At 35.7% G+C, this 10757-nt stretch overlaps 2 protein-coding genes across 3 annotated transcripts in view; both read left to right on the forward strand.

The window, feature by feature from the left end:
• Window positions 1-2586, forward strand: part of LOC146673092 (uncharacterized) — a 26456-nt gene extending 23870 nt beyond the window's left edge. Inside the window, exon 6 of the mRNA XM_085400926.1 lies at window positions 2577-2586. Within this exon, the coding sequence (XP_085257052.1) occupies window positions 2577-2586 (10 nt within the window). The remainder of the gene's footprint in view (window positions 1-2576) is intronic.
• A 942-nt stretch (window positions 2587-3528) lies between these two features.
• On the forward strand, window positions 3529-6591 carry LOC146673093 (putative C-type lectin domain family 20 member A). 2 transcript variants are annotated; one of them, XM_085401582.1, is made up of 4 exons: window positions 3529-3953; window positions 4055-4396; window positions 4482-4570; window positions 4654-6591. In XM_085401582.1, the coding sequence occupies exons 1-4, from the start codon at window positions 3626-3628 to the stop codon at window positions 4672-4674; spliced, it is 780 nt and encodes a 259-aa protein (XP_085257708.1). In that variant the 5' UTR covers window positions 3529-3625; the 3' UTR covers window positions 4675-6591. The 2 variants fall into 2 exon arrangements, with proteins under 2 accessions (XP_085257708.1, XP_085257707.1); XM_085401581.1 differs by having other exon boundaries at window positions 4482-6591.
• The last annotated feature ends 4166 nt before the right edge of the window (window positions 6592-10757 follow it).

Genomic DNA, 10757 nt, shown 5'->3' on the forward strand with positions numbered 1-10757 from the left:
GGATCTTTAGCCATCAGAATTGTTGTCTTAAGGCCAAGAAAGATGCCAAGCGGATTTATTTTACCAAGTGGATCATCATGGCCTTGCCATATTAGTCCATTTGATTGACCTTTATTATAATTATGTATTTATTTTACTTTCGGTTGCTACAAACGGGACAGACATGACTGGGGGATAGGACAGGGAGAAAGAATGAAAGAAAGAGAGGGAGATAAAGAAAAACAGAGGGGAGAAGAGACGGTGAGAAAGAGGGGAAGAAAGAAAGAAAAACAAACAAATCTTATATTCTTTACATTGGCTCCCGATAGAGTTTAGAATTCGCTTTAAAATTCTTGTTTTAACATACGGAGCACTAAATGGCCCCAGATTATTTATCCAAGCTTCTTATAAAATACACTGCTGCTCATCATCTCCGCTCACAGACTCAGAGTCTCTGAGTTGTTCCCCGTACACGACTGAAGACAAAAGGGGAGAGAGCCTTTCAGTCTGTTGCACCAAGGCTGTGGAACAGTTTACCACTACAATTACATTTGCTTGACTCTGTGGATTCTTTTAAAAAACAGTTAAAAACTTTTCTGTTCAAACAAGCCTTTTGTTGATCTACATATTTTATATTTTCTACATTATTTACATTTGATCTTTTACATTGTGTATAATGTCTATTGATTTTATTGTTTATTTTAATATTTGTGTACAGCGCTTTGTGACTGTCTGTCTGTGAAAATTGCTTAATAAATAAACTTTACTTACTTACTTACTTACTTACTTCGTTTTAAAGTTTGAATGGTGGCTCTAGGTCAACATATGTGGAAGTAGTTAGAGTTGAAAGAGGAATGAGTTGAAGGAGAATTTGAAGGATCTCCCCATTGAAATACATTATAATTTTTTTGAATAAAGTTGAATAAATTTAAAAATATAAATGTAAAAAAGGGGAAAATAGAAGCACACATGTCCAAAAGAAGAGGAATCTAACGGTGTTTGAATGGTTTTTCTAAGTTGAACGATTTTGAAGTAGTAGAAATCCAAAAAACGTACGGAATAGATAATAAAATTTAAAAATAATAATAATAATAAAGATTAAAAGAACAATACATTCACATTAATTATTATATGTTAGCCACAGAGATGCCAAAACAGTCATATAGTTATTCTGCAGCTAAGTACAAATACAGATACGTATGTTTAAAAATAATCTGGTAAAAGTTGGAGCAGTGATTGAACTACTTTACTCTAGTAAAAGTAAAGAAAATGTTTAGACTCTGACATGTACTCCTAATGTACAGTTTGGAGGACATTTCTACCAGTTTTTGCCTTGTGCTATAATAAAATAATAATAAAATAATATTAGTCTAATATTAATTTTAATTCTAATTAATGTCCTCAGCTTGAACACAAAGCAGAGGAGAGAATTAAAAACAATGCTCTATTTTCTGTTGTCAGTGTGCTTTATATTGTAAAGTAGACCCTACAATAATACACAGACAAAAACCCAACAATCACATGACCCCATATGAGCAAGCGATTTGAATTGAATTGAAATTTTTATTTCAGTCAACAACAACAACAGATTATAATTTTACATAAAAGTACTCAAACAGAAACCGAAAAAGGAATAGGCTGAAGCCTTATGGCTTATACTTATCCTATCCCTTACCCCCATAGAAATAATCAAATCCTTAACCAAGAAAATAAATAGCATTGATAAATAAGTTGTATAACAGTTTGAAAAGAAATCAATGATAAATCAAGAAATTAAATCAACACAAAAAATTTTTAACAAACCAAATTTCTATAACCTTTTATAATACTAATTTTTAAAATCTTCCTGAAGAATGACAAAGAAAAACACATCTTCAGTTCATCATTAAGTCCATTCCATAATTTCACTCCCAAAACTGACACACATCTATACTTAACATTGGTTCTCATTTTAGGCATTTCAAACTTATAAGACCCCCTTAAATCACATTTTCCATCTCTTAGTTGAAACATACTTAAAATACAAATTGGAACATTCTTTTTCATCACACGATATATCATTTCTAAAGTTTTAGAATATATAATGTCCATGAATTTTAACATAGATGATCCTACAAAAAACTGGTTGGTGGACTCCCTATATCCAACTTTATTTATTATTCTAATAGCTCTTTTTTGCAATTTAAATATTGAATCCAAATATGTTTTGTATGTGTTCCCCCAAATTTCTGCACAGTAGGTCATATAAGGCAAACAAAGGGAAGTATACAATAAATAAAGGCAGTTCTTATTCAAAAAATCTTTTGTTTTATAAAGAATAGAAATAGACTTGGATAATTTTTGTTTCACATGTTCTATGTGGGGCTTCCAACAAAGTTTATCATCAATAATTACTCCTAAAAATTTTGTCTCATATACTCTTTCAATTTCAACATTATTTAAATTCAATTTTGCTTTAATATTACTTTTACTACCTCCAAATAACATAAATTTTGTTTTACTTTCATTCAATGATAGTTTATTAAATACAAACCATCTATTTAACTTCATGAGTTCTGTTTCCACTGTTTTCAGTAATTTCTTTATGTCTTTTCCAGAGCCAAATAAGTTTGTATCATCAGCAAACATCACATATTTTAAAGTATCACTGGCTGTACAAATATCATTTATATAAAGTAAAAATAACTTAGGTCCCAAAACAGATCCTTGCGGAACTCCACAAGTTACTTTTCTAAGTTTAGATTTCATGTTATTAATACTCACATATTGGAACCTATTATTCAAGTAACTATTTAACCAAAATTGTACAACACCTTTTAAGCCATACCTTTCACACTTCTGTAAAAGTAAAGAATGATCTATCGTATCAAAGGCTTTACGTAAATCAATAAACACACCTATTCCAAACTGTTTTTCATCCACAGCTGTTGCAATATTTTCAATAAATTCCATCACAGCTAGAGATGCTGAGCGATTTCTTCTGAACCCATACTGATGATCATTCAATAAATCAGATTTATCAATAAAAGAATCTAGTTTGTTTGCAAATAGTTTTTCAAGAATCTTTGAAAACTGAGGCAGTAAAGATACCGGTCTATAGTTTGACACAATCTGTTTATCACCAGTTTTATATAGTGGGATCACTTTGGCAATTTTCATTTTATCTGGAAAAATTCCAGTTTGAAATGATTTGTTACGAATATATGTTAACGGCTGAATTAGTGACATGTCAAGGTCGTCACAATCCATGGATTTTTTACTCTTGAATTTACTCACCACTTCTACAATGTCACTCTCACAGACTCCACCAAGAAACATTGAGTTACATTTACAAGAAGTAGAATCTACTTTATCATAATTTCCTCCTGGTACAGGAGGATGACAGTGTGGGGTAAGCCCTGGTGATAGACACAGCACAGGACTGTCTTTTATGTTTGTAAGTTACCTTGTAACTTCCCACCTCTGGCTAGTCTCCATATAGTTTGACTATTTAAATGGTTATACTTTTTATTTTTGTAAATTTGTCTTTTTCAGTGATTCACCCAGGAGCACAGTTTCCGCAATAAAAACCTTTGTTTTATTTTTCTCAGGGGGACTTTCCACTCTTCCTCCCCACTCCAGAGAATACCACTTTGTGAACCAGAAAATGACCTGGACTGAAGCTCAGAGTTACTGCAGAGAACACTTCACTGACTTGGTCACCATCTACAACAGCAACATCAACCAACTGCTTTTCTCAATGGCACCAAGGATCGATAACTGGGCTTGGTTAGGGCTCTATGATGATCGTTACAGCTGGAAGTGGTCCATGGAGGGAAAACTTTTTTATGTTGGCAGCACACATGAATTTTTGATCTGGGCTAACGGCCAACCAAACTGTGCATATGCAAAGGAATACTGTGTGGCTCTTCAGGGACAAACACAGATGGATGATAGACCCTGTGGAGCTTCTTACCCTTTCCTGTGTTACAATGGTAGGAAAAAAGATTTGTTGCCCTACTTATCTCTAGATTTTTATGAGATTTATTTTTTCATATTATGTGCATGTTCTAAAAAAGTTTTTAATCTTTCACAGCCAGCAGTACAAGTTACATCTTAGTGATGGAGAGTCGCTCCTGGTCAGAGGCTCAGTCGTACTGCAGGACATACTACACAGACCTGACCAGTATAAGAAGCAAAGAGGAGAAATCCAACATCACGCTCACTTTGAAGGGATCAGGGGTTCAGTATGTGTGGATTGGTCTCTACAGGGATCCCTGGTCCCCCTGGTCTGACAACACAACCTCCACATTCACTAACTGGTGGTCTGGTCAGCCTGATAATGGAAATTCAGAGTACTGTGCACCAATGTATTTAATGACAGGGGAATGGGCTGATGGCTCCTGTACCAGCAGACACTTTGTTTTCTGTTTCAGAGGTGAGGTCCAGAATGCAAACACTGTAAGATCCTGTCATCATGTAAAACACTAATGTTGGTGTTGTTATATGTGGTTCATTTTTAGCAGTGACAAAGCAAACAGTGGTGAAAATGAAGCTTCAGTCAGAGGCAGACATGCACAGCACAGAGATCCAGCAGCAGGTTTCACAGCAGGTCAGCAGTTCAGTCACCAACACAAACTTGACACAAGTTCAAACTATGCTTCATGTTTGTCATCATCTGCACATTTTGTCCAGCTGTCAGGCCTCATGCTGTGAGAAGGACTGACAGACTTCAGGATTCGTTGGAGGAAAGTCCAGAGTTACCGTGACGACCAGTCAAAGAAGCAGGATGTGGACGGTGGCTGCAAAACTTAAGACTGACTGGACTGAACCACTTCATGTGTGAAGTTAATAACATGCTGTGCTGAGCTGTCTCATCCTTTAAACCTTTCAATATTTCAGAGTGTAAAGTTCCACCAAAAGCTCATTTGTTCAGCTGCAGTTGTAGTTTGGTAGAAATTCTTTAATCAAAGGTCCACTCACTAGTTTTTAGCTTCATCTTGAAGTTTTCCTGATAGGCTCTGGTGTCTTGTTGTTGTTTTTTTGGTTTGCAGTGTGTCTTTTTGATTTATTTATTTATTTATTTTTTCAGTTGTTACAGACGGGACAGACATGACTGAGGGATAGGAAAGCGAGAAAGAAAGATGAAGGAAAAGAAAAACAGAAGGGAAGAGGGACAGTGAGAAAGGGCATTTAAAAAGAGAAAGAAGAGAAAAAAAATCTCCTGGATCACCTGTTGAGAGAAAAAGAATAGAAAACAAGCAAAAACAAACAGAGCAACATACTAAACACAACACCAACACGTTAATCTAGCTAGTGTAAACAGCAGTAAACACTAAATATTGAATGTTGTTGTGTAGCAAGCAGGACCGACAGTGCACAATGTGCTTGGAAATAGCAGCCAATAGAGGTGTAGTTTATGTCTATGAACAGTGAACACTCGTGTACACACCTGCACTGTAAAACCCACACAGCAAAATCTCCAGTGTTAAATTAACACCGGAGAGTGTCTATATGGGTCCACCCCTCTGAGTGTTAAATACAACACTGTTGAGTGTTAAATTAACACTTTTGACAGTGTTATATGTTTAAAAGTAACCTAGTCAGTTTTGAAGATTAACAATGGCTAACACTGAGCAGTGCTGATTTGCTAACACTGGAATATTTCTAACATTTTGAGTTATTTTCCAGTGTTAGAAAATCAGCATTGCTCAGTGTTAGTTAATCTTCAAAACTGACTAGGTTACTTTTAAACATATAACACTGTCAAAAGTGTTAATTTAACACTCAACAGTGTTGTATTTAACACTCAGAGGTGTGGACCCATATAGACACTCTCTAGTGTTAATTTAACACTGGAGATTTTGCTGTGCAATAAGTTAATTTTACTCAAAACTTTTGGTGAAACTGATTACATAAAATATTTTAAGTAACTAAAACTTAAAACTAAAAGTTAAATAAACACACTTTATTTATTAGCTTTAGATAAATATTTTTAAGTACCATTGATAAATGTTTTTATGTTATGTCCATATTTTTGGTTTAGGACTTGAGTTTCAAGTACAAATCTAGCTCAAGTAACTTTAAGGAATTAATTTTTAGTTTCAAAATGTTAACCATTTTAAGCTAATACAACTCAAAAATTTAAAATACAAACGCTTGTAATATCCAAATCTACTGTGTTTTGAATTTGATATTAAAAAAAGTGCCCAAAATAATTACACTTGTAAAAACATAAGATATTTACATAAGATTTGTAAATATATTAGATAATATACACATTCTGTATTTTTCATATGAAAGAAACTATACTGTGGTGGGGCTTGCTAATTTCTTGTTTTTGATTTATGTATGTTATGTTTTGTTTTACTTCATATGTTTCATATGTTGTTTGTTTAATTTAAGACAAAAAAAAATTAAATGAATGAGAGGTAAAACTTGAGGGGGTAGGGACAAATAAGTAAATACTTCAGCCTACTCCTTTTCAAACAAATAATGGAATGATATTTTGTAATGATTGTGAAGGCACATGTTTGAAATGTTTGAAATAAAAATGAACTGAACTGAACATAAGACAGAAAATATAAATTCAAGTTACAAATTTATTGAGTTACTTTAACACATAGCCTTTCTAACAAAAAGCCCAAAGACATAAATCCACCACATTTTTTAGGGAATAATGTCGGAAATTTTGGCACAAGGTTACAATATTAGAAATAAAGAATTTCACAACATGTTTTAAGAGTATTCAAATTTGATTAACACATGAGTACGGCCTTTTTATTAAAAAACAAACAAAAGGAAAAGAAAATCCTGCATTATTAGGAGGGAAAACCGAATGAAAGTAATAGTATAGTATAGTGCAGCTAATACACTGAAATATAATTGGTAACCTTTTTAATATGCCAATACTGTGGTTATGCAAAATGCACATTTGTAGAGTGCAATCACAGTCTCAACAACAAAGCAATAAAACTTTAAATAGAAAAATACTTCTTTAGAGACATAAAACAAAGTGTTATAAACCTCCTTGGCGCCTTATGTCAGTTATGAGTAGTTCAGGAGGAACGTTTCTTAAGTGACATTCAAGATCCCACCTAGAAGCCAGAAATGTAGTGAGATTGTCCTTCATTTTCTCTATAGATTTACAGTTATCTGACTAAAAACACAATCAAAATCAACTAAAACACAAGTGATGTTGGGGGGAAAAAATAAATAAATAAAATAAAATCACCCCTTTTACTTTGTATGTGGCTTTTAGATAATGAAGTATGAAACAGAGTCTGCAAAGATTTCTTTATTCTATTCTCTCTTTTTATAAAAAAAAACTTATCCAGACTTGGAAACATGATAAACTGAATTACTTGCTTTAACAGGCACTTGAGGGCTGTGGAGGAATCCTGGACATTATTCTGCTGCCAAAAGATCATTTTTAAGACTCAGCACTTTAGGCTTCAACTTCCCACCTCCCAGACCCATCAAAACTTTCTGAATAAAGTCAAAAATGTTGGCCAAACATTTTGGGTAGCTTAGGTGCAGGGCGTCGGTCAGTCCAATATTACTAGAAATGCATCAGCCAGGGTGGTGAAAACAATGATCATGTTACCCTCGACCAAAACTGCAGTCTTCTCAGGGCAGAAGAATGTTGCATCGCTGGAATTGGCTCTGATCAGGAGGAGTCCAAGTGGCACTTCACTAATATCTGGTCTATCAGAATGCATCATCTACAGAAAACAAAATTACTACATGTTAGTGCATTCCTATTTCTCTTAGTTTCATCTATACAAGTCACATTTCTGGATTATTACTAGCCCAGAAATCAATTGTTTGAACAACAAAAAAGCCACAACACACCAAAGATTTGAGAAAACAAACTGACAAAAATAGTACTTTTAGTAAAGCAAAGTCATACCTCTTCGTAGCAATAACAACAGAAAGTCAATAGGAGTTATATATTTTTTTCATTTGTACAGTGATGTATAGTTGGGCTAGGAACATTATAGAAGGTCTACACACATTAAAAACATGTAGTGTTTCCATTATGTGACATGGACACTGTTGTAGACAGATCCAAGCATGGAGATGCTTCTCAAACTGTCAAAGTGTCATAATGTTTTGAGAAATCTAAACAAGGATGCTACTAAGATATTGTTCACAACTTTGTCCAAAACTTACATCCCATGTTTTGATGAAGGTAGAGGTGTCTTTGTACAAATAGGCAGAGAGGGCATGAAGCACACCAGCACTTTGGGCATGGATATCAGCTTGTTCCTACATCACAAGAAAAATTTTATTTTAAATTATTGGCTAACCTAGTCAAGAATAGTAGTTAAAATTGAAAAATGGATCAAATTAATTAAAGCTCAAAAAACAAGACAAAACCCCACTAACCTGGAGATTATAGCTTCTGAAGAGCTGAGACAGGATATCAGACACGTTCCCTGTGCAAACAGCTTTCTTTCTGAATAAGCTCTGGAGCCGGGGAGCATGTTGGTCCAACACAGCATAAAAGTGGTTCTTCAGGTGAAGGTTTGTAATCCTGTGGAATTCTGCACAGATCTGAACACACAGGATACATTTGTGTTTACAAGTTTCAATTAGTCTATAAATCTTTGCAAAATACATCAAAATCCTTACACTCCAAAGGCATAATTTGTTCAGACAGGCCAGATAACAGGAGTTGATATAAAATACATTTTGTTAGTGTGAGATTATTCTGTTATCATATGTTACCTTATATATGTAATCATAGTAGTTGAATTATGATAACAGCTGTAGGACATATATTATCCTTTAGTTTAGATGGTGTGCTGTGTATGTAGTTTAGTCCTCATTATACTTTTGGGTTAAAAGAACATAATCATTTTGTAGTTCATTAGATAAGTGTGCATCACTCTGTATCCTTGATCTGCTGTGAATGTCTTACACCATTTTCTTGACATGCTTTACTGCTGAATCATAAAAAGAAAGGTTGTATGCAGGAGACTTTGTGTCTAGGACAGGGGAGACAGACCACATTCCATACCCCCACCTTACAGAGAGCAGAGGAGCAAGGAGCCGAGGTCATAACTTAGGCGCCGTAAGAGAGAAAGAACGTGAATGTTTAGGCTTTTACGACTAGGTGGGGGCCACTAGGAGCTATAAGAGGCTGTGAAATCCGTCACCATTTAGAGACATGCTGTGACCCTCTGCTGGCATCTCTCCCGTCCGGACATTCTTATGCTCTTAAGTGTTGAATTCTATGGAAATAAATGATTGTTGATTGAGCATTGATACACCGAGTACTGTCCTTCCTTCAGCCCAAAGATTAAAAGAATTGGGAGATTTTCAACAACACACAGCATCCTCTCACACCAAACTCTCTTATTTTAAATTACAAAGACGTCTTATATTTACAACCACTGTAAGATCTGTCAGCTTTATCGCCTAAACAATTTCGACAAATTTAAGTTAACGGTCCAACCGATAAAGTCCAACTTTTTTGTGATCAATTAACCAGTATCTGTCCAACAGCTTCTGGCCTCATCTCTGAAATCCCCAAGTTAATTTAAAAGCGTCAACCAACCCAAACCTTGCCTGAAGCTCTATTTTTGGCGTTTCACAGCCAAGGCTTACCCCGAAGTTTAAAGTTAAAGTTACACGCCCGAAGTCCAACTTCTGCTGGCCAAAAAAGCGCAGACTACCGTTCCAAACGGTAAGGAGACTCTAACTCCTAGCTTATTCCAGGATGCCCTGTACCCCACAGTTAAGGCACACTGAACTAACCCTCTTCGCCGAGAGGTCAATGTCGCGCGTCCACGACAAGGAGGGAGCGTAAACTCCGGGCTATGCGCTTCCTAGCAGCCGCACTGCCGTTCTTGAATAATTTATAATACTTTGACACAACAGTCAATACCCCAAAACAAGTGTATGACTGACGCAGATCTAACCAGATGACCAATGGGGACTTTAACCTACAAAATGACCAACACAGGTCTGATCTGAAGACCAATCGTAACTTTAACCCACAAAATGACCAAATTCCCTAAATCCTACGTGTGCCTCGAACTCACTTTCACTGTTTTCCTTTTTCTTTCTTTAGGGACCCTTTCAAACTTCAACTTTCAACTCTCATGAAATTTTCACCAAAATCAAAGCAGACATTCACCAGTAATTTGAGTGAGTACACTTTAATTTGTAATGTCCAATTTGGCACCCTTTGGAAATAATTCAACAGGTAGTGCCTTACCTTTGGATAAGCCAGCTTATGCCCACTCACTTCGACCACTGGCACTCGTGTCTGCCCGTCCGACCACCTCAGACCACCGAATTTCTCCGTCTACACCTCCAACTCTCTCCCTCCTCAACCACCGGACGAAGCCCCCAAATGGTTCAAATATTGAGGAGGAGAGTACAAACAACCAGGTCCAGAAGAGCTTGGTCAGACAATTGATTTTAATGAAATACACGCGTGGGAAGACCAGCTCCATTCGCAGACGGCGCTGATCTCCGACTTAATCAAAGCATTAACTGATATTTTATACCATCAGGGCTTAAATTTAATGATGCCCCCTCAATGTCAGATCCATTTCATACATAGGTCAGATCAAAACCACAATGACTTTTAACATAGTTTAAAAAGAACATTGTCTCTGTCTTCAGCAGATGTTTCCTGTCAACCTTCCTGATTAGCGCTTCTTCAAAACCGCAGACAATGATTTTGCAGTGAGCGAGCACTTCTGCAAGCCCACAATTACAAGCAAACATGATATGTCACGACCTTACGTGGCACTCTGTGTCACCTCTCACCTACTAACGCT

This window comes from Rhamphochromis longiceps, linkage group LG3 (genome assembly GCF_057381845.1).
Source record: "Rhamphochromis longiceps isolate RC_006_pf linkage group LG3, R_longiceps_female_GT1.1, whole genome shotgun sequence".
In the NCBI taxonomy this organism is placed as follows: Eukaryota; Metazoa; Chordata; class Actinopteri; order Cichliformes; family Cichlidae; genus Rhamphochromis; species Rhamphochromis longiceps.